Below are 25,050 nucleotides of genomic sequence, written 5' to 3'. Positions count from 1 at the left end.
ACTCTTTAATATTCGACCAAGAAAAGCGCGCATGAAACAACACGATATCTTTAGAACTTTAAGTAGCTTCATCTTGAAACTGCAGCGCGCACGTTTAAGTACCTTCACGTTGCAGATCACGGCTTCTGTGACAAAATTACGTGTTATATTAAAAAAAACAGTGTTGAAAACTACAGTTCCCCTGGCTAAAATTACAATTCGCACCGACCGATACAAGTTATGGGCGCACCAAAGCAAATAAAGACTTTAAAACCTTAAAAAAAATGTACTGTACATACTTACTTCTACAACAAAATCGGCGCGTCCGCGCAACACGACGCACTTCACATTGACATCAAAATTGAAGACGTTGTGTCGTATAATCCATGCTTCAATTATAATTATGTAAGTGGCAAAAGGGTATCCGCATAAATCTGCAGTCAAAGTAAAGCTCAAGTCTAAGGGTGTACATGCGCAATAGGTATCGGCGCCCGTATTGAAAGTCCGTTGTATATGCCGCGTAGCGCGCGTCCGCTCCAATCGGGTTCGTTCGCAGCGCCCTCGCACAATTCTTTGGAACGCGGTGCCTCAGCTGGACATTGCCGCCCGGCCCACTCAAGCCACGATAAAAATACGCCAAAGTAGTAAGCATCTTGGGTTGAGAGAGGTGAAAGAAATTATTTGACCGTCCACGCTATTCGTACCAGCCAACGTGACGTGACGGCTGCACCCCTTCGCATTTCGTAACATCCAAGCAGCGTTGCCTAGCCTTGCGCAATAACTGGTAGCGCGGATACAATGCCAGCGCCTCTACACCATGCATGACCTCCACCTCCTCTCTGCCCCGTCCGTGGTAAGGGACGACGGGGCAGGAAGCTACGGCGCCAAGCGCGCCGACAGACGCGAGTCGGCGGCACGCGAAGTTTAGCACGTCATAGTCTAGCAGGCTTGCTTTGTTTACTCCTCAAACACTACTTCATTAATCCAGCAAACATTGGAGGAATGACCCCATGATAAGGGCGGATCGTAGCGGTCGCATTGCGGTTCTGTGGATAAGGGGGGAAAGGAGGAACTACCGATGGCTCACCGGTCTGCAAAACGATCGTTATTTCTGCAGCTCAAAAGCCGAATACTAAAGGAGATATACATAAACGACAGGACGGCCCGCTGACCAGCAAGTGTCGTTTTATTGATCGGAACAAAGCCTTTCTTAAAGGCATCATGACGTCCTATCGCGCGTGTTCGTCGATGTGACATATCATATTTGCCTAACCTTGCGATCATTGTTCCGATTAATGAAACGACACTTGCTAACCAACGCGCTGTCCTGTCGTTTCGGTGCCTACTTTAGTCTTCGTGATTTCCGCGGCAGAGAGAATGAACTTGCTCTATATTTACCGTTATGCCTGACAAATGAAAAAAAAAAGGTGATACATTATGAAGTCAATAGGTAACTTTTTTTTCTCCCTATACTGGTGATTTTGAGAGGAGAAAGGAAAAGGTCATGGCTCACGGATGGCGGCGAGACATGCAAGCAAACTCTCGGCGACAACGCGCGTGAAACAAGGCGAACGACAGAGTCTGCCCGACCGACCACCGGAAACGGAGGCGGAACTGACAGAATCTTAGGCGCCGACGTGCGTACACGTGAAAGGATCGATGGCATCTGGGCGCTGGAGGATGTTGTTGGTAGGCCACGGGCTCCGGAGGCGGACGCTGAATTTCCGCTGCCAACGAGGAACACTGATTGGCCCTCTTCTCGGCTTTCCCTAGCGACTTGCACACCTATTGCACCTCACGAGACCTATTACGAGCATCACGAGACGCGAATGAGCAGTGGTAATCTCGGGAGAGAGTGGAAGTGCCGGTCGGGGCTGAGCGAGGGAAACTCTTCGTCTGCCGGAGAGGAGTCAGTGCCTCAAAGCCGAGGAGGTTTGTGAAAGGGTTCACTCTTCTTTGCGAAGCAAGTGTTCAGAAATTGTACCGCGACCATGCCGGGCACCGCAAGGCGCTGACCGGACCGAGCGACCGAGGGCAGAGTGTCGCTGGCATTGTGAGTCACGCTGGGCTGGCGGTGTTAAGATTTTTGCCACCGAAAGGCAGGTACTGGGCGCCCTCTGCTGCTACGTGCGAGCATAGTCCGGCTGCAGCCAACCCGCTGTCAGGATTTTAACACTGGTTTCCCAGTTAGCAGCTGTTTGGAGCCACATCTGGTGTTTCTGAACATCCAGATCACGTATTGTCCAACCAGTCGTCCCTGCGAGAAGATATCCCAAGAGGTGTTCGAACCAGAGATATAACGCACTGGTAAGTTTTCACGTTTGTTCTTTCTTTTCTGTGATGCGATTAGCGTCCCAGCCGTAGGTGTCAGCTTCTCTTACATAGTGAACATTTAGCTGTATTTGTACGTCAGAATAAGCATGTACAAGGCTACGCAGGTACAATGTGTGTTTCCTTTAGACATGCCTTTCTTGGTCGCCGAGAAGTATTATGTATCCGTGTATGCCTTTGAATACGCCCATTTATTTACCCTGCAAACACCACAAAGTAATTGGGTCTGGCTTTAACTCTGCTAATTCTCTGTCAATGATTGAAGAAGTAATTGAAATTTTTGATCAGATATTCGAACTGTTTTTATATCTATGTTATCATATCTTATATCTGTTTTATATGAGTACTGATGGATTATGGAATTTTTAAGACATGGTTGTGTATCGCACAAAATAGTTAATCCCGAAGCGCAACAAAACGCAAGGAATTACTCTTCGTCTTAATGATGCAGCGTCACATTTTAACTGACTCACCAGGAAAGTTTCATATCGGTGAAACAAAGATTACTGAATACGGTGGCTTGAATTACGTACTGTTTATAAAACTAATAAATGTCGCGGAACAGATGAATTTTCTAATATATTTTAGTACATACACGCTGAAAAATAATCTTTAGGTATCTAACCATCATTTTGGAATCGTTGAAGATCTTGCAGAGCCAGGCTACTAGTTTCTTATAGTTAGTCCATACAACCACAATGCAGTACATACAATCACAAGCACATTCTTTCAGTCAGCCAGCTCATTAATATAACCATATCAATAGTTTGTTAAGGCGAGTCAAAAACACGCAATACTATAACCTTATAACACAGTGTGCTCTAGTAAATATCAGTGTTACCAGGTTTGTATAAATAAGAACTTAAATTCACCCAAAGGACATACTAATTATGGCAAGCCCAATTTCCATTGCTCACCCATCGCGTTTTGTAACATTCTAAGACTGGCTATAAAACGTCTAAGGCGCATGAATTTAAGAAACTTAGATGTATTCTGTCCTCTGGTAATGCTAAGTTAACTTGTAATTCATAAACATTATTTCATGTTCCATTTCATTTCACTTGTGTCAGGTGTTAGCTGTTAGTTGCTGTTTGATGTGATTATATTATGCATATGTATTTACTTTCTCCCCTTCAGTTATGTATGTCATATGTTATTTATACTCTCAGGTTATATAAGTGTTTAAAAAGGTTATGTAATGGTACACATTTACATGCCTATTGCTCATACGTGCTCATTTCCCTAATTACGCAATCTTAAAAATAATTTAATTGCTTCTTGTTTACGAGTTCTTGCAACTACTGCCTTGTTTATTATGTTTTGTTTGGAAAAGAGGTACCATTGCACTCTTCGACTTCGGGACCTCCTGCTGCGTGTTAATAGTCTGTAGATCTTTGTTATTGTCACAATAAAACTAATTATGTTACTGAAGTTCTTCCTCATTAGGGTGCTAGTAAAATTGACTTCACGTGCAGATATTCTTCGGTTGCAAAGCAGTTCCCTTTTGTTACAAAATCAAACCCTATTTTTAGGCATAACAGCGGAAAATGGATGAATGGATGGATGCTATGAGCATCCCCTTTGAAACGGGGTGGTCGGTTGCGCCACCAAGCCATTGTTCTTACGTAACGTTCTGAAAAAAAATAATCACACAAAGAATTCCCAGCATAAAACTTTCTGAACCCCTACAGGGAACTTTGTTTTGGTACGCCTCCGTTGTTAGTGGTCACCCTACTTTTCTTCCACCCAACCTCGAATTGCCTCTTACCAATCTCTGTTGCGAACATGTTTACTTTTCCCCCTGCTATTCCTTAATACAAGGGCTTCAAGGTAGCCAGCGCAGCCTAAACCAGCAGCTGGGTAGCCATCTTTACATTCCAATAAAACATGTTCCACCGTTTCTTAGCTTCACGGCAGCAAGTACATGCTTCGCCTTCCTAGGTGTACCTAGCTTTATAACTACGCGTTATAAGGCATCTTGATCTCGTTTCGAAAAGTAAGCAGCTTCACTTTGAGCTGTTGTTGTTGTTGCCTCAAAACACGGCTCGTACCCACGAGGGGGATTGGCCACACTGGATAAAAATAAAACATACACCCAACAACGAACAAAATGGGTAAAGGCGAACAATCAAAATTAAGATTTTGGCAACTCCTTAACACAGATTTTAAGAGGTCCTGTACATAAACTAGCTAAATAAAAAATTAAGAGAAAAGTAACTACAAAAATAAACATAAAATAACATGTCCCACGGTCGGTACCCTAGCAGCGTAACCTTCCGGATGCTTCAATGAATTTGTGTACAGCAGTGATCATCGAACCCTGGCTTGTGCCTAATCGACAGGCCCCAAAAGGCTGATTTATTATGTATTGCTCCTTTCCTGATTTCGTCTTCTTCCTCTTATTCCTTTTGTTTTTTCCTAAAGACAAGTATTTGTGCTGCGCCCTCTGTTGTACCCCATAGAAGTGCTTTGGAACCCCTGTTACTTTTGATTTTTATGTTTTAGTCCAATGTACTCAATCTCATATTTTATTTATTTATTTCAATACTCTCAATGCCACGTGGGGCGTTACAGAGAGGAGTGGGTCTCAATACAATAATTGGAAATCGAGGTTTTGAAAGATGATGGGAAATGATGATGAACAATCTCAAATAACTGTTTGTGGGTGATCGTATATGTAAGAAGCGAGACTATACAGACGGCTATGTGGGAATAAGTTCTAATGTACAAAAAGTAAAGGAACATTTATCATTCTTCCTATTCCACGAATAGCCATAAAGTTATCTGAGATAATTGGCATCAGTATTTAGGTTCGCTATTTACTACGAAATTAGGATGAAGTACCAGCACAGAAATTCTTTCTAAAGCTAACAATTTCTTGTGGGGTGGCGGAATAAGGCTCGTGAGAATTAAACTTTGATTTATAAAGCTTCCGTAAGACCTGGTATTCGAGATGGGATCCCTACGCGAAGACCAGCAGCTTAAGAATTGAGAGGTTCGGAAACTTGCATCAATACCGAACTGTATAACTTAGTACAACTTGCAGCGCTGCGGAAAAGAAGTGCTAATGAGGAACGAAGCGTACTTTTTCTAGCTATACACAAACACGCAAAATTTTTGAGTGTATCTTGAAATAAGAAGTCATCACTGGTATATACATTCTAACAGTGCGTATCTGCCTCAACAAATCGCAATGTGTGATTTGAGATCCCCTTCTCTCCGATATAAGTTGCTCTATTTTTTCAGTCCTCGTATAATTAGAGTTCTACATTGTTAGACTTGCTTTAAACCTGTCTAATCACTGCGAAATTACTTCCAAACGAGACACGCCGCTACACTCCACTTTTACAGTTAGTGAACTTGTTTTTCCAGATAGGCCCGATATTTTGTTCAAGCAACTTGAGAAACGTCCAGTAAAATGAAATATCAATCTCCCAGCATTGTATGCTAATGATGTTAAATTGCGCTCCATGTATTACTTTTTTTTTCAGGCAGACAAAGCCATCCTTTTTATGAGCCTATGCAGCAAGGCAAATGGTGAATAAGGAACAAAAGCTTCAAAGGCAAGTTTTGGTACTGAGTGAAACGCGGCTTACTGCAAACTCTTCGCGCTTGTTTGCCTGAGTGATGCCGTGGTAGCAGTATTGCAGGCAAACGGCGACACAGTGTTATCACTGCAGAGCTGCAGTAAAGTCTTCTATTGTACTTGTTTTGCAGCTTCACGCATATGCGGCCCAAACTCGAACTGCCCGTTCTTTCATGTCTACCTGACAGGAGGAAGGGTTAAGTCTGTTGAGTGTTTTCCTTTGAAGGTAGTCTATACATTATTCGGGAGGCTGATACATGTGAATACTGATTAAAGCGCAGCGCACATTATGTTAAAAAAAGTGTGGCAGACTCGACTGTACTTGACGTCAACGTAATGCGAAGCATTCATAATTTCCAGAGAATGGTTGTATGAAAAATGTAACTCTTGTGTGGCGAACGCTTATGGAGAGATTATGGACTGTAGTGCTTATACGCGTATTTATAAGTGAGACAGGATGTTTGCAATGCTAAGGGCATAACATTGACAGCAAATTTTAAACCAAGTGCACATATCCAGTCGCCCCAGTGAGACGGTATTTGCCCCTGTGGCACACAATCTTAGACGACATTTTTACCGGGATCGGCCCGCGAAATCGAGGAGGTAGGCTCGCGCGTCAAAAATTGTCTGGACTCGGAGAAGAACGGTTCACATTAAAAATAAAGCTATACAGATCCAACATACATTTTTGAAAATCCATGTGAAGCGGTGAATAAAATGATCTAAATTAGCGCGTTTATTTCCCGCGTTTCTGGCGTTAAGGAAGCTGCTGCGCGTGCCTCTGATCTCGCGCACCCGTCTTACGCAGTGTGGCAACTCTTATATTGCCTTTATTTTTCCATTCCGTATTTATTGCAAATATACCACGGTCTGCTTTGCCATACTGTGAGCCACAGTACGGAAATCACCATCAACATGCGGCGACCATTTCAAAGAGGTAGTTGGCGTTGTCACGTTAACGTGACACATTTCCTGGTTATATGTGCTGGCCCTTTACCATCTAGACACGGCTGTTCTCGCTGAATAACTTGGTGTTACTCAGTCATCATGCGTGATGACTTGCTCGTTGTATGGGGAAATTCGTGGTCGTTTAGTTAACATGCCTATTAAAACGCGTCCATATTGTATTTCTTGCTTTATTTCTTCACAATTTACTGCAGCGCCAACGTGGCCTTAATGCAGGGACAACTAAACAAAGACAGACCCAAGAAAAGTTAATGAACCGCAGAGTCGAACACGCGAAGCAATTCCCTTAAAAGGGCCTTCAGTAACCGTTTCAGGCAGATTGTTCCGTGTAGAAATGACATGTTGGAAAAAATACCATTTAAACTCATTGATCCGGTACTATATATCGAGGCACTTCCAGGCATAGTCGTGAAAACAGTATGCAAAATTAAGGTTCCTGCCTTTTATTTATCTCCTTATTAAGCATGTTCTGCCACATGTGCAGGGGCTCTGTTTCGGATGGAGTTGGCAGTGGCCACGAGCTGCAAATCGTCCGCATCAATGAAGAGTGCATTGAACTTGACGAGGTTGCGCTGAAACGCATTCTGCTGGATGACCGTGTCAAGGACAAGCCCGTAGCGGTCGTGTCAGTGGCCGGCGCCTTTCGCACGGGGAAGTCCTTCCTCCTGGGATTCTTCCTTCGGTACCTGCACAACTTGGGCCGCAGTGTCTGGCTTGGGGATCCAGATGCTCCACTGCGAGGCTTCCAATGGCGCGATGGCTGCGACCGTCACACGACAGGAATCCTGGTGTGGAACGAAGTTTTTGTGGTGAGGAGACCACACTGTTGATTCATTAATTTTACGTACAACAGCTGAAAAGGAAATGTTCCGCCCAACAGCAGTTCTCGCAACATACGTTTCTGCACTTAGCACTGGTCTAATATTTCACGCATTTTCGGGGATGTTTCGGTGTTTGTAAATTTCTTTTACTCTATTTTCCCGCGAAATTGGGTCACTGCATAGTCCATGGTTTAACGGATAGAGCATTTGGCTGCTGTGCTCAGGGAACCATGTTCGTAAACAACCGCTGGACCAACTGGAGTCACTCAGTATCTGAGTCTGGGTGTGTGCCACTCTTCGGTGAAACTCTCTCACACCAACATAGGTCACTTTGTATGTGCTACACGCGTGCCGCTCTTCAGTGAACCTTTTTGACGCCAACTTCGATCGCAGGTATGGGCCACTATGTCCCGCTTTTCACACATAAAAAAATCTTTAAAAATTTCTTCAGTGCTGGGTGGAATCAAATCAATGTCACATATATCCAGACAATCTTGTTTAAATATACAATCTCACAAGCGCCAAGTGCGGATTCTGCGCCGGGCGTGCTAGAAGATGCAGCATGTGCAGAGGGCCGCGTAAGAAAGGAGCTCGGCTGCGTGCAGGCTTCACACATGACGTTTTTGGTGGTTGCAGGACACTGTGTCACTACATTTATTTAATGATAATTCCATTAACGTGGACATTAGTCGTGAGATGTGCCCTGCCGAAATTTTTTGCAAAACAGAAAAAAGAGATTTATTGCGGAGACATGCAACTTTACCATAAGAAGTTAACATGACTCGTTCGTCGGCTCTAAGGGCGTTAGGATGTCGGCGTTCAATAACTGAACTTCTACCGCACAAAAAACAGCATATTTTCGGTTACACTTCTTCTTTTGGTACTCTTCTAGACAACGACGGTGACGCAAAACAACTAAAAATATAATAAAGATGACAATTTATTAGGTTAGTTTGTCAAGCCTAGTTCAAGTTGAAGTTTTCTTCAGTATTTGTTGGAACGCAACCGTCCTGTCATCATATTTGCACTTCAAAGCTTTATATGAAGCTGTAAACTCATTCATTGCATCTAAAGCTGGCGACGATAAGCTACCCTGCTTTTGTTTGGTGCACATCCTGCAGCTAAAAAAGTGTTCTGAGGTTGGCTGAAACATAACATGTCGAGATCTAAGCTGCAGTAAGTGCTGTGCTGTAGATTATTATGCAACATATTTCGGTAACCCCGTAAGTACATCTATGTGGTACATTTACACAGCATTTTTCTTTCTAGCAGTATCGATCAATGGAAAGCGTGCGTGTTGTGCTCTTACAGGTCAAGACGTCTAAAGGCCAGGAGATCGCTGTTCTTTTAATGGACACCCAAGGATGCACGACGATCATTCCACGATCAAGGAATCGGCAACCATCTTCGCTTTGAGTACAATGACGAGCTCGGTGCTGGTCTACAACCTCTCACAAAACATTCAAGAAAGCAATCTCCAGTATCTGGAGCTCTTCGTTGACTACGGCCGACTGGCGCAGCAGGTATGTATTGACAGTGGGCTCTCATTGACTGACAAGATACAGAAACGCTACAAATCTTTCGAGACATTCACAGATTCCACACTTCCACAAATCTTGAAACTGAGGTAAAGTGGGAGCGGGGGCATGGTCGGAATTGTTTCAACTACATGTCATACCAACTGGTTCGATCGCATCTCTCATCTGAGACCTCTTTACCTTCTGCCATCGGATCCCTGCACTCTTCACCAAGCTCTGAAATCTAGCGTCCGACGGAACACACAAGCCTTAATTCCCCTGTGTGTCTGCTCCCTTCCCCGTCACGTTAACCAGCTGCAGGAAGCATCCCTTCGGTGTATTCTGGCTGGAAGGGCCCCTACACCATTTGTTGCCTGGACTTGGGGATTCACAGAAGTCTACCAAGAAACGTGCCCCATGGCTCGGCTCCTGCGGCAACGTCAAATGATCTACACCTGATTTCGCTGCGCCCTGCAAAGCGGGCGATCAGACTTAATTAATATGTAAAGAAACACTGGACTGAAGCCAGATGTACTTGAAAACTGTGCCTGTTGGGGCACGGAATATTAGTGCACAGAGGCGTTGCTGCAGTTCCTGCATGGTTAGAAGTTAAAAGCTTTTATTTGATTTTCTTTTTTTATATGCGAAGCAGCGAAGGGCTATGTCACTCCCTCCCTCCATCCATCCGCCGTGCGGCATCCACACCCGCACTGCGCATCGTCCTCCTCCTTGTCTCATCTCCTCTCCTTTCGGCATTCCTCCTCCTCCTCACCGACGCTCCTCTCCTCTCCGGATTGCGCAACGAATGGCAACACCTGCGGCTCCGCGCGCGATAATGCGAAGCAGCTTAGGTTAGTGGCGCGACGGTAGGCGCTGCATACTCCGCTGGGGGGCGCCACTGTAGCTCGCGGTATAATGACGCGCGCTCCGCTCCTCTCATTCTCCTCCCGCAACGCCGCGATGAGTGCCACGGACAGCGCCTGCGTCAACGCCAGTGTCAGCGCCGTGGACAGCGCCGCGGAGAAGAGGGCTCGAGCCGCTGCCACGAAACGGCAGCGGCGACAGGCCGATATCCGAACTTCGGGCTCGCGAAGCCGGTAGCTACGTACCTCAACCTAACGGAAACGACGAACTGAAAACTAATGGGAATTTGAGTCGACCCCATGGCTGCTTCGCTTACTACTCAGGGTTCCCTTACGGGAAGATGGTGTAATTTTTTTCCCATGGTTTGTGGCTATTCCTAAAAAAAAAAAGAACTGTCACTGGCTCCAAGCAATCTTGGCCGGCGCGGTCGTGAGCCCGTCGGGCCATGCTGCGAATGCCAAGAGTGGCTTAATTTGAAGTAATCCAGGCAAGACTGGTCCACAGGGGATATGGAGACTTAGTTTGATTAATGCTAATTGAACAAGGGATGTCTTACATGCTGGAGCCAGCCTGTCGACAGGGGTACTTGTCTTCGTCAGGGCATTCATGTACATTGGGGTTGATTGATGTACGTTGGGACCCCTTATGTAATACCCCCTCGGGGTTCTTTAGGGGAACAAAAATGAAAATGAATTGAATGGATTCAATAATAGAAAGTAAAGCACTAGGAGGCATTTGAATCGCCGGGCACAGGAACATGCCCGCTGTGGCTTTGGTAGGCTCGTTCTTGTACTTTGACGAAGCATCCAATAAAACATTATTATTATTATTATTATTATTATTATTATTATTATTATTATTATTATTATTATTATTATTATTATTATTATCCATGGTTCCGCAACTATACGTAGATCACCGTGTTCGAAGTCGTCTTAACAGCTTCTGCCGCATTCTACGCGTATACCAGTGAACACAAATGCAATGACAGTGAAAGGATAGACGCCGACTTAACACAGCCCTTTCATTGCTATATAGTATTACAAGAGTAAAGTACCAACATGCGCAAACATTTACTTTTTAAACATTACCCTGGAATCTTGGCACGACAGTGCAGCCTACGGTAGCACTGCCAAAACAATTCCCATCCTATTCAGAGGTGATAGCAATATTGCAAGGTCCTTGTACGGAATGTACTAGTCTCCAGGCAGGTGGTATTTATGAACAATGTTTTGGATTGTTGTTTGTGTCACTTATAGAGAGTAAAAGGCTAGGAGGCACATGAAGCACCGGGAACCGGAGCACCGTGATGAAATATGTTAGTGTTAAGGTGCACTACACCCTACAAGTAAGAGTTGTGTGTCAGTGCTCATGATGGCAGTTCCTGTCTGTAGCTCTACGCTTACCTTCAAGTGCTACAAAGTCAGCAATGTCTATCTTGTCCTAATTTCACCACTGTGTTTCCGCTTATGTAGCAAAGGGCCGGCAAGCCCTTTCAGAAGCTACTATTTTTGGTGCGGGACTGGTATCACCTAAGGGATGCAGAATACGGTGTTGACGGTGGGCGTAAACTCCTGGAGCGACGCCTGGAGATTTCAGACCATCAGCCCGAGCAGCTGCAAGATCTGCGGCGATACATCCACTCCAGTTTCACGGACATCGACTGCTTCCTGTTGCCCCATCCTGGCAGAAAGGTTGGCAGTACTCGGTTGGTCTTGCTTAAAACTCATCGTGTATGCTTCGGCAGAAAATCTGCCTCGAGATGGCCGACTTGGCACAGAAATTGTTCGCATACCGTTTAATTACTTTCTTGGGTCCTTTTATACAGGTGGCGACCGGTGTATCGTTTGATGGGCGTCTTGCGGATATCGACGAGGACTTCAAGCAACAAGTGCAGGACTTAGTTTCTTCACTTCTAGCGCCGGATAATCTGATTGCCAAGAAGATAAATGGTCAGGACATCACCTGCCAGGAATTTCACATTTATATGAAAGTATGTCGCCTCGCTTTCTTGCAGGTCCATATTTACTTGCACTTTCCGGTTTTACAGGCCTATATCGACGTGTTCAACGGAGGTGAACTTCCCGAGCCAATGTCCGTGCTACAGGTTAGCCAGAATTAAGTGCCTTAAAGAAAGGTATTTCTGATAAACTGGTTGCTTTTCAGGCGACAGCTAAAGCTAACAACCTAGCGGCGGTGTTCAAAGCGCTGAAGATGTACACGACCAGCATGAACCAAGTGAGTTGACACTGGCAGGAAGAAGTGATTCTAAACCACAGGAACCATTTTACATAAACTGCAGCTGTGCAGGGGAGACAAGATAAGCGCGAAAAAGCTCAAGAAGTACCACGTGCGTGAGCGCGAGCGCGCCTTGGACTTGTTCCGGAACACTGCCAAGATGGGCGGCGATGAATTCTCTCAGCCGTACTTGGAGAGGCTCTCAAAGGTACGTCCGCGCTGCCACCGTACATCTATTGGCGCTACTGATGCTATTGCAGGAACAAGAGGGAGGGAACAGCGGCTGCCGGCTGAGATTTTTATTCGCGTTTTAAAGCGTACCATAGTTAAGATTAGTTAAGCAGACTATGCGAGGCCATGAGCTTTTTAAGTCCTGGGGCAGCAATTTCACCCAAGAAAAGTTCTGCGCTTTTGCTAGTTCTTTCTACTGCTGTGAAGTCTTGAATTTGGCTGCCAATAACGTGAAGACTTATTACATGGCATAGTTGGAAACATGGGATGCATCATCATCATAAAAAGAAGGTAAATAAGGAGAAGAAGAAGACGAAACACAATTTTTTTCTTGGTGTATACGTTCGGGTTAAATAATGCAATCCCACGATAGATAAAGAGGGAATGTAAAAAGCGATTTTGAGGTGCAAGGAGTGAGCGAGTGAATGAGTGCAGAAGACAGTGGCTCATAACAATTGTTTGTCTCGTGTATACCACCGGTGTCCTCGTTCTCTTTCTCTGTAAAGATATTGTGGAAAGGCGAATGGTGCCGCCTGATCCCATGAAGTACGAGTCTACGTTAATGGGGAGAAAGTCTCTTACATCCACTTGTTTGATAAAACAGGGAATAGTTCGGGGGTAACATCTCTCCATTGTGTGAACGATGGGTAAGAAAATGCCTAGAAAAGTACTAAATAAACGGCAAATAAATGGTCATTCACCCAAGGTATCGCGAAGCTACTAATATAATCATACGGATAATATTCGTATCACAATAGTTCATTACGAAAATATGTTTATACATACACTGAAAGCAAATACGCTGATAAAGCAAGTACGCTTTATTTCACGCTAATTAAGAAATATGCTTATTGATACAGTACCAAACGTGTTGTGGTTGCTAAGGGGCTATGGCCTTCTGTACTAAACACGATCGAAGTTGTGGGTTTGATTCCCGGCGGTGGCTGTGCTCTGTAAGGCCGTAACAAAGAAACGTGTCTATCGAGCTTTGTGTGCACAATAAAGAACTCCCGGTGGTCAAGCTTATCCACGAGCCCTCCAATACGGCAGCTTTCATAGTCCTATAGTGTTGCTTTGGGACTTTAGGCCCCATTTGTCAAGCGGTCGATTGAAGGTTTCTTACTGTATATAATGCGCCAGCGAATTATTTACCTTGAAACTGGTGCATATAAAATGGAGCAGGCGCCAAATTTCCGGATTTCATGGTCTTCGCGCTACGGTCGGTATAGTCAAACATCAGCATGGCGCGTGTCCTTTGCAACACGCATCTTGCCGGTCAGACGGGTGACCGTAAAACTTCGGATTTCATGTGACTGATGCATGTGCTAAGTGTATATCGCTGTCTCAAGGGGTTTCGATATAAAGAACAGCAATATCAAGTACTTGTGGCCACACAACGAAAGTGGCAATGTTACAGTTCTTAATATTATTTGTTTCATAGCTTAAGTAACTAAGCGTGGAGAGCATTTGCGCTAGAACAGCATAGTGAAGCATCTTTAGTGTGTCCCTCGCCAGGCTTGGGCATTGCAAAGTGGCAAGCGTGGTAAGTACATGACGCGGTGGCGACCGTGTCGGCAGAGTATCAAGTGGCTGCAAGGCGCGAGAACAGCTGAAATGTCAAGCGATAGCCTGTGCGCCCTTTCTAGCCTCACTTCCGGAAAAAAAGCCCCGCTCGCACGCACGAATGCTTCTACGTAAAACGCATTGCCTACGTCACCAATTAAAGCACGTGGTCTAGGTAAATTGTCCAGTGCAGAACGTGAAATATCGAAGATTAGAGCGCACCGCACCAGAAAAAGAGGAAGAGAAGAAAACAAGGTGTTGGGGCTCGCGTCTAAGCGTGCCGCGGTTCCCCGGCTCCGGTATGGGAGAAGGCAGGGAGGCCACTTCCTGCGGCAGTAAAAGGAAAGCCACGGGAGCGGAGCTTCTGCGCGCGTGTTACGGCGCCAATTAGTCCGGCAGCATTAGACGGTGTTTTCGGTTTCTTGAAAGCGATACTGGGGAATCGGCTTAGCTTCCACGTGCGGCAGTTTCACATTTACCACTCAGTGCTGTTTTGTCCTATTTTGCTGTTAGTAAACATAGCTGATTAAGGTGTGTTTTTGAAGAGAGATTCGATGAGAGCGCGTGTGAGCTTCTTGCGATGTAGTGCTGGCCCGTTGCATGTGTAGCGTGCGAAAATGTGATATTGAATGCGTCCGCTGAATAGATCGAATGACTGCAGCCAACGACTGTCAACGCTGGCAGAGCGAACGCCGCGCAGCGGGCGAAGGTACGTGCGGTCTATCGCTTCAACGGAAACTGAGCGGCGAATGCACGGCTAAAGAGAGCCGTGTGGAGAGAGACAGCGAGCGACGAGCGCGGTTGTTGGTGGAGTGCGCCCCCCCCCCCCCCCCCCACCCCCCCGCGCTCCCTCCGGGGATTGAATAGACGATACGGCGCGCGGCGATAGCCTCACGGCGATGGTTGAAGTGTCCAGCAATAAAACCAGCGCAGAGAAAGGCGAAGCACCAATTGCGATAGCAAATTTGTAGAGAGCTATACAGCGGAGGAGGCAGCAGGGCAGAACTTTTGTAATATGATGGTTGTTTTTAGAGCGCAGCTCTTATGGCCGTCTTTGCGGCGAGATTTGGCGTCCCTCGTAACCGAGCGAATGAGCGTAGCGAAGGCTGAAAGAGCAAACGCGTAGCGCAGCGGGGGATGAAAGATGGCGATAGCGATGAGAGCGCGAGGAGGAAAGCGGAGGAGGAGGGTGCAGTGGAACCATGAGGAGGAAAGCCGAGGAGGAGGGTATGGCGAAAGCTTGAGTAGTACCGCTCAAGGAGGGCACTGCGGAGACGATGGCTACGAGATGGCGCCAGAGTAGCGTGCGTCATCTTTTCACCTGTGACGCTACCGATACCATATATGGAAACAAAACGGTGCATGAGCGGAGGTCTGTCGCGGCGGCAGCTGTGAATCACGCCCACGCGCCACCCACGCGCTGCCTCTCGCGATCTCCCGATGAGTGAGGCAGTCGCGCCACACTTTGCTCCGTTTGCAACGGGCCGCACGAGACAGATTGGCCGCACCAGCCAATATACCGTGAAATGAAAACACGTATTGAGTTGCGCTCATGTTTCGCGTTAAGGAGTATCGTAATCATCGGTGAAACTTTTCTTGCCCAGCTTAAGCTAACGTTGATTAAAATGTGGCACGTCTTTAAGAAGCGCTCTTAATTGGGCTCCCTTTGCCACGGTAACTTTTCCTTCAGTGACACAGAAAATTGTGCGCGAGTGCAGTCGTGTCAGAAAAGATGGTGTCTTACTTGGCAGTGGAGCTCGCCTCCGGGCAGCACGGCAACGCGACCTTTCAATTCGTCCTATATCCTCTAATAATGAACCTATTTAAAAATGTCTTGCAGTAGGACGCTCCCTGGGCGGAACGCTACAAATTCCAATGTGTAACGAAACTTTGTAATGGGGCCTGCTGAGGGATCTTTTGAGAGACTACGGTTCGGTGCACTTTGCAGGAGATCGACCAGTGGTTCCAGGACTTTGCCAGTCGAATGACGATGAAGTCATGTCTGGAGTCCAACCGTTTCAAAAGCGCGGAGCTTGGCGGCGCCACGGTTTTGACAATCGGGACAGGAGCATTCGTGGCTGCCGGGGTGCCTGTGGCTGCCGGCTGTTGCGCAGTCCTGGCCCTCGCGGTACTGCTACACCTCTTGCTGACCGGATGCAAGGGCTGCATGAGCGCACCGAAAGAGGAGAGCCGTGTGAGTCTCGTTTCGGCCACCGCAGGGCCTTTCCTATTCATCGCTCGCACCATACTGAGCTTTCATTTTATGTCGTATTCGTATGCTTAGGATACAAGCAATGACTTTGCCACCAGCATCGATTTCAAGATACCACCGATACGCATTTTCAAGGTTGTGGTGCTTCTTTTTCAGGAGATTGAAGACAGGGTTGTCCTAGTGGAAGTCACCGACGAATTGCTTGATGGGCGCCAGAAGAGGTCTACTGAGGTAATCTACTTCAACCTAATCTCTTGTCGTGCCAGACGCGATTAATTATGACGCTCTCAAGAAAACATTGTTAGGAAGAGTAACCACACTCTAATGAACAAGAAAACACACGGCGCTTTAGCGAATCCTTGGATTAATCGAGAAATCATACATCTCACCAGAAAAATTAAACGGATGAAACGTCGTAAAGCCGGTCGATGCATAATTCAAACCCGCAAATTGAATCTTACTGAAACAATAAAAACTGCGAAAAGGTATCACTTTGAGCACACACTGCCAGAGTTTATTCAAAACTCCCCCCAACAATTTTGGAATTACTTAGCGGAAAAGAAAAAGCCTATTAACCGAATTATGCACGAAGGCGCATTACTTGTGGACAAGACTACTATTGCTGAACAGTTTAATATACATTTTCATAGTGTTTTTTCGGTTCCAAATCCATGCAGATTTCGCAGTGATGCATTTTGTTTTCCTGACCCAGGGATTGTGTCACTGCCCGGATTAACTTCAATGTTGTTAAATCTTAAAACGAAATCGTCTCCTGGTCCAGATGGAATTCCAAACATCTTTTTGCACCGTTATGCAGAAATAATATCCAAATTTCTCGCTATAATTTTTCGCACCTCATTTGCCACAGGAAAGCTGCCTTCTGATTGTACGACAGCTTGCGTTGTGCCTGTGCCTAAAAAGGGTGACAGGACGTTGGTTTCTAGTTATTGTCCCATCTCACTCACTACATCTTGTTTTAAGTTGGCAGAGCATATTTTAGCCTCCTATATAACTAAATTTCTTAATGACAATGGTCTACTCTCACCTGTTCAGCACGGATTCAGGAATAGATTGTCCACTGTGACCCAACTTACTTCTGTTATACACAACTTTGCAACAGTGCTTAACCTCTCAGGGGAGGTCGATGCCATTTTCTTAGACTTCCGAAAAGCGTTCGATGTTGTATCCCATGCAAAACTAATATACAAACTTGAACTAATTGGACTTCCTAAATTTGTAGTCACGTGGGTTTCGTCATATCTCACCAGCCGCACTCAGTTCGTTAATATTGATGGTCATCATTCAAATGATTTACCAGTTACTTCAGGTGTCCCTCAAGGAAGTGTACTGGGCCCATTGTTATTCCTGTTATTCCATATATAAATGATATTGTCAGTATTATAACCGAACTGGTTCAGATTAAACTGTTTGCTGATGATTGCATTCTGTTCAACGAAATTAACTGTCCTCGTGACCAAGTTCTGCTTAACTCTAGCCTCCAGAAAATTGACACGTGGTGCATTAATTGGGATATGCAACTTAACGCCGAAAAAACTGTTTTTATGAAGATTACTAACAAAAAACTTGTGCATTCCTTCGCGTACATCCTTCCATCGCATCCCCTAATAGAGGTTAATGAATATAAATACCTTGGTGCTACCATAACAAACCACTTAAGCTGGAACAATCATATTGCGAATGTTTGCTCGTCCTCCTACCGAAAACTTTGGCTTCTCCGCCATAAACTAAGAAATTTCCTTCCAGGGTAAAACATTTAGCATACTATAGCCTCATCAGACCAAAACTAGAGTATGCTTGTTCAGTTTGGGACCCCTACACTAAACAAAATATTGAGGCACTGGAATCAATCCAACGGAAAGCTGTACGCTTCATTTTTTCCAAATGCCGTACTACCGACTCTCCCTCCGCTTTAATGAAGGAACATGCCATTCCACCACTTCAAGCACGAAGGAAAATCCAAAGACTAAAATTTCTATTTTTACTAAAGAACAATAAACTTTCTATGAGTCCTCATCCGTATCTTATGCCCCTTACTACCCGTCATACAAGGTATCATCATGATCAGTCCCTAACTCCATACCAGGCCAAAATAAACGCCTTTAAGCATTCTTTCTATCCACGCACAATTGAAGAATGGAACAGGCTGCCTTCTGATGCGATTATGTCCATCAACTCTATTGACAAATTGATTGTTTCTTATCCATAGTCATGTTTTGCATTTGTATAAGTTTTCTCCTGTTACTGCTCTAACATGCCCCACTGTAAATAAGTGCTCATGTTTTTTTTTATTTGCTGTCATTGCGATGAAATTCACATTGTGCAGTATTGTATTCTTATGCTCCTCCTGCTTGGGCCCGCTAAAGGGCCTGCAGTATTTAGGTAAATAAAATAAATAAATAAAATAAAATAAATTAATTAATGTGATTAACAGTGGTCGAACAAGAGGACTTTTCCTCGGTAGGGCCTCAACGCGACCTGACGAGGACAAGTTCTAGTGGAAACGTTGGCTACTGTGAGGTTTGTTCCCCCAGTGTTGATAATACGTTTCAAGTCACTATCCTCCTGCGTACCTCGCTCTTTCTTGGATGCCACAGGATTAGAACAATTTGGATACATTTCACTATACTCGACACAGGTCATGAACAACGGAATGGCCGTCCGCTTGGAATAAGATGAAACGGATTTCATCTCTTCATACTGCAGCGTGTCTAAAGCGGTTAAAGATCGTGCGACTTTCTTCGCGGCCTCGCGGCCTCACCTAATTAATGCATCTCGAATTCGTACTTGTATTTTTCCCTTGTAGGCAACCACGAACCTAAGAAGTCGGCAAGCCATTCCTGCAGTCCAAGAGAAGTGTTTCAACACAATGCAGGAGGTATGTGATTGGGCGAGAAGAGATCGACTTAAACTGGCGTTGGACATGTAGGCAATGTTCCGGAGCTGGGCTTTCAGCTTTGTAGATACTATTGTGGAAATGTTTAGTTGTGTTCATTTTGTAAAAGACCGTGCAAATGACAGAAAATTTGAGCAAGAAAAATCTTCGGATGGGCACTGAATTGCGGGATATAAATCTGCTTTGCAAAAATAGAGCACATTATTTTCCTTTAATCTTCAAGGAAGTGAATGTAGGCAAGATGCAAAGAATATGTATTCCTGTATTCGAAATAAATAAATAAATAAATAAATAAATAAATAAATAAATAAATAAATAAATAAATAAATAAATAAATAAATAAATAAATAAGGTTATATTACGTTTCAGAACTGTGATCTCATTATGAGGCACGCTGTAGTAGGAGACTCCGTATTAATGATGACCACTCGGAGTTTTTTAACGTGCTCCTGTATTCCAATTGTGTGGTACCTTTGGCTCGTGGTAGGAAAGGCGAGTACTACAGATACCGTTTAAAACAACGCCAGCCGATAGTCACGTTACCTTTAAAAAAAGTAGTAGCCCTTCCCCTGTCAAGGACATGGGGGTAAGCGAAGATTGTCGCGTGTTTCTCTGTGTTCCTCCGAACGAATTGCACTGACGAATACCACGTTGGGCTCGAACCACAGCTGGTCACACGCACTGCAGCTGGTTTCAAAGTTGCGGTTGAGAAATTCGCGTTGAAACCTGACCATCGCACCGGGGAAGTTGGCACTAGCGTGGCCGAGGCGTGCACCACAGTTGTTGGGTTCCTGGAGGCCTAGACGACGCTGACGTTCGGCCTCAATATCGCACTCCCTGAACTCGGGGTCCGCGGCTCTTCGCTGACGTTTCGCCTGGGCTTCGGAAGCCTTCACGCTAGAATCGGCACGTCGACGACGAGCCCTTTCCCTAGCGCGCTCATTCTGGATGGTTTTCCATGAAATTTCGTCAAAATTAAATCTGTCCTTTATGTTAGGCAATGAATGGATCATACCCCCTTAGGCAATGGCTCATACCCCCGTAAACGCGGCCTCCCCATTACGTCGAGAGAAGTGAAATTCTACGCTGGAATGATTAGCGGCAACGCAGCCAGCTGTGGAATCAGACGACGAAGACGACGACGACGAACGCGGGAGCAGTGGCAAGAGCGCGTGCCGACCACCTGAGCAGCTCTGAGAGCAGCTGCCTTTTTAGCGTTACATCGCCGGCGTAGGCTAGCGTATACAAGCTTCGCTTGCAGTGACAGCAGTGCGAGCAAGCGCCGTTGACAGGCGCGCCAGTAACCGCGCGTTTTTGTGATGGGTGAGTTAATGGGCGTAGCTTGGTGCGTGTACTAAGAAGACACTATAGAGTCTCAGCGTATCTCGGACTTGTCCCAACAAGGAACAGTGCGAGAACTCTCTACCCTGGCGGACTCCGGTGTCCTAATCACCACGGGCTAGCTTAAAAAGGCTTGCAGAAAAAAAAGCTTCACGCTTTAAACAAAGAAACTTGAAAACATGATACTGTTTTAGAAGCGTTAACGAGTTAGTTATAGCGTGAAACAAACAGAAAAGAAACTTTATATATTTTGGGAGTAGCCTGAAACATCACCTACTGCAGTAAAACAGAATGAAAAGTAAAAAAAATATGAACAGTAAAACGAGCAAGAAAACAAAACCAAACAAATTAAAATATAGTAACAGTCAAAAAGGAACACTGAGTAAACAAATTAAAATAAGTAACAGTCAAAAAGGAACACTGAGTAACATAAGGACCACAGCTCTTTATAATGAGAATGAGAACATGTAGCATACTTCAGTGGCTAGATTGGCCCCAGCGTCATAACCTTTTTGGCATTTCAATAGAATTGTACACATCTACCATCATGGAGTGGTGGCTGGTACCCGACTGAGACATCGGGTGTAATGTCAGTAAATTTAGGCCTAAATTGCTTGTGGGAAGTGCAAGAAACATTCTTTAGAGCAAGGAAAAGCGGTGGCTGGAAATAAGGAGATGGTCGATGGTTTCTGCTTCATTACACAAAGAACATAGGTTAGTTAATGAAACAGATGTATGAAGGTAGTAACATGAAAGAGAAGCAGCACACCAACCCTGTCAGGCGCTGTATTGAAGGGGTGGTCTATTAGATACCCCTAGACTTCGGTAGGTCCTACATTGGACAAACGGGACGTTTCATTAATGTCAGAGCTGAGGGAGCATGCTAATAGTACTGGTAAGTGTGACAATGCGCACCTTCCTGCCCACTGTAAGGCCTGTCCTTGTGAGCCGCGCTTTAAGCAAGTATCGATTCTGGACAAAAGTAGGGACAAACTTCCAGGGTGTTGTCGGAAGCTTTCTTAATTAAAAAGAAAGGGTCTGACTGTGTTAGCGATACATCTATCACATTGTGTTCTGCAGAAATGTGCTTTCTTGAAAATATGTTATCATGAGCATGAATTTCTATGTCATACCTTGGCTCTCAGTGCACGCGCTCAAGTTGACCTTTTTTTCTGTATGTTCTGACGCTGTCATTAAACAGTTGGTAGTTTAGCGCTTCACTGTCTCCTTTCTTCTGTAACCTTTTCACGAAATGTATTTCGCGCCGCAGTCAAGTATACCTAGAAAAAAAAATAGACTCTGGATGTTGCAGAGTAAGCTTAATAATGTCACCTCGTATTGTCGTGAAAGGCATTCGCTCTTGTTTCATTGAAATCGTTAGAGTGGCCAATGATTCAGTGGATTTTAGAAATTAAAGGCGTTTAAATCAAACGTCTGCAAGAAATTAAAACTTTCGAAAAACATTGAGTGACGACTATGTGAGACAACCAGCGGACTCATTTGAGGAGATTCCACAGAGCCCGGAGACCAGTGCAAACCGGACTTCACACAAGCTATTCGGCATAAGGGCCGACAATGTGAGCAACAGGGGTGGGATCAGTTAACAGAATCTAAATATGTGCATACCGAGAGAGCACCTGTAATAATTAATTGCGAGGGGTGTGTGAATGTTATAAGCTTTTAAGTAGCGAGCCCGAAGAATTTTGTCCTGTTATATTCGCTCTTCGAATCCAATTGTAACTATTCATAAGCACAGTTGACCATTTGAAATATTACAATAGTTTTCAAACATTTCGAATGGTCACCTGTGCGCAATCGAAGTTCAATACTTGCCGCCAGATTTTACCACTTAAACCACGATTATTCGCACTCTCCGAAAAGTCCTTTGTATGTGAACAAGGTGCCTATTTGGTCCTAATGCTCAATTCGGGCTTTTATAAACGACTTATCATAATGTGCAATGCAATGACAGAAGCTTGCTAACACTAAGTATACTAGGAGGTCAAGATACAAAGCTTAATTAATTATTGGAAAACTATTCGAAAATTAGTCAATATTCGATTCGATTCGATTGACGTCTGGCGCGCGCTATTCTATTACTATTCGACCAGGTCGCCAAAAATACTATTCGCACATCTATAACTATAGGGTTAACTTGCTGTGGATTTCACTTTCTGCCGGCCAAGTTAACTACATGCCAGAAATTCTGCGAGAAAGCAAGGCTTGCGATTGGGCAGACGGAAAGCAAGAAAAAAAAACTTAAGTACTATAGAGTGGAAAAGATGCCATTTCCGGTGTTCCCTAAACTTTGAGTGGTTTCTATAGAAATGACAGAGTGGTGTAGGAATTGAACAAGGTGGTATTGCAGGAGGTCTTAAAGAAAGCCTTCAAGGCTGTGCAGAGTTACGTGTGCGGAATGGCAGGACCAGGCTCGTGTTCAGCGCTTCGCGTGTGACCTTTATTTCGTGCATTTGTTCTTCAAGTGGCCTGGTCTATTTAATACGACACGTTTCTCGTGTGGTCCTTGCAGGAGGTTGACGAGCCACCAGCGAGGCTTGGCAAGCAGAAAAGAAGAAAGAAGGGATTCTTTAGGCGTTTATTAGTCAAGGCGCGCAGAAAGCCCTGCTCACCAACAGAACTTCACCGACTGAAGCAATGCTAAACCGTGCGAGACTTGATGAGAACGGAGGCGCACTGTCCTGAACCAACGAAGCGACTAAACCGCACTTGCACGTCTCGCTGTCGTGGTCTACAAAAACGGGTCCTGTGGAACTGTGAATCTCTATGTCATGATGGTCTGTGCTTCCCTCATCACTGTAATGTCATTCTTGTTTTTTGTGACTGCCACAGCTACGCCGACCTGTATTGTTTGTCATAAAGATGTTTGTAAATAAAATCAAGTTTCCCTCTTCCAAATGCAGCCTCTTTTAGTGGCGCTCTGAGTGAGTGTATAAACAAACAAAAAATTAGTGGAGATCTAGGGGTGAATGCAAGAGAAATACGTTGGCACTATGCCGCACCTCTTTGAGGTCCTGGATCCATGATTTAAGCCACGTTCACTACATTGCGAATTGTCCAGGAGGTCAGTCGACATACGACCTGCTTCTTCGAGGAGTGAAGTGCAACTGACGCTACTCCGGAACAGATAACCTTCAGTTGCACTTTATATATGAGAGTATAGTTCTCGGATCCGGTGTCTAATTGAAAAAAGAAAGTGCAGGCGCATGTAGAAAAGCAAAAGCAAACATTCAATTTTGGCGTTCTTGCCTGGCGTCCGGCCTTCATCAAGAGTGCGATTGCGAGAGTTCAATTTATACATTTTTCTCTGTAAGGATGAAAAAAATATCGGCGCATATGAACACAAACATGCGTACATCCGTCGCGTCCGCAAGAGAGGGGGGTGAGAAATATTAATGGAAAGGCGCAGATAGTGGAATCCAGGGGAGAAGGAGGGGGCACATGTTAGCATAATGCGAGCGGTCCCAAGTGCCTGCGGAATGCTTCTTTGTTTATTTGCTTGCAGTTACTGCAACTTTTATGAGACCACGAATGCGGTTGTACACCCCTCTTAGTTACGTCACACCCATACTGTGACCTCCACTCACCCCTGAGTTCCGCGAACTGCAATACATTGCGTTATTTGCGCAGGTGAGACCCTTTGCAATTGCGAGCCGATAGCTTTTTTTTTACAGACTACACGTCCATGAAAAATAAGATAAAATAAATAAACGAAAAAAAGGACGAAGTAAAGTAAGAAACATCAACATAACAGAATGGCGACAAAAATCGCATTTAATAGATATTCTCCTCACGCTTCTGTTAGGTTTAAGTTTATTGTCAATGGAATTACAACGCAAACGCAAAGCCTAAAAGGCAACGTTTATTGGTAAAGAATCAAACAATATAACCGATATCCACATTGCCAGGTCCCACCCAATCGTAACGCATGGTTGAAGGAGTGGTCGGGTCTGAATGCTTTACGGTTCGATAATTTATTTATTAATACATTGATTGTTTACTAGCCGTAGTCAATTACTCCATTATGAATATTACTTGCCTTTAAAAGGATTCAGGACTGACTGAATAATCCCAGTCACTCCGTCCACCACGTCCGTCAATGGGTTCCATTCCTTCCCTATGTTCCATTGATTGCATTGCTTCAATTGTTTCCATGGGTTCAATAGATCCCATGGGTTTTGGTGAGCAAACGCCAAGCATAAGAGGCAATGTTTATTGATAAAGAGTCAAACAATATAACCGATATCCACATTGCCAGGTCCCGCCCAATCTTACCTCATGGTGCAAGGAGTGGTGGGCTCTGAATGTCTTACGGTTCGATAATTTACTTATTTATACATCGATTGTTTTCCAGCCGTAGTCAATTACTGCATTTTGAATATTACTTGCCTTTAAAAGGATTTAGGACTGAGACAATACTCCCAGTCACTCCTTCCACCACGTCCCTCAATGGCTTCCATGGTTTCCCT

The 25,050-nt window shown here is 44.8% G+C and overlaps 1 protein-coding gene across 1 annotated transcript; it reads left to right on the top strand.

Annotated features, from left to right (window-relative positions):
- The first annotated feature begins 7,326 nt into the window (after nucleotides 1-7,326).
- Nucleotides 7,327-23,473, top strand: LOC119464440 (atlastin-3-like). The gene is given in 12 exon segments (XM_037725415.2): nucleotides 7,327-7,671; nucleotides 8,995-9,046; nucleotides 9,049-9,206; nucleotides 11,540-11,758; nucleotides 11,893-12,057; nucleotides 12,115-12,171; nucleotides 12,231-12,302; nucleotides 12,367-12,510; nucleotides 16,045-16,290; nucleotides 16,465-16,539; nucleotides 19,133-19,204; nucleotides 23,094-23,473. Coding segments are annotated over 12 exon segments (1,737 nt in total). The 3' UTR covers nucleotides 23,226-23,473.
- Nucleotides 23,474-25,050: the final 1,577 nt, after the last annotated feature.

This window comes from Dermacentor silvarum, chromosome 9 (assembly GCF_013339745.2).
Source record: "Dermacentor silvarum isolate Dsil-2018 chromosome 9, BIME_Dsil_1.4, whole genome shotgun sequence".
Lineage (NCBI taxonomy): Eukaryota > Metazoa > Arthropoda > Arachnida > Ixodida > Ixodidae > Dermacentor > Dermacentor silvarum.
This window is presented reverse-complemented; position numbering and strand designations above follow the sequence as displayed.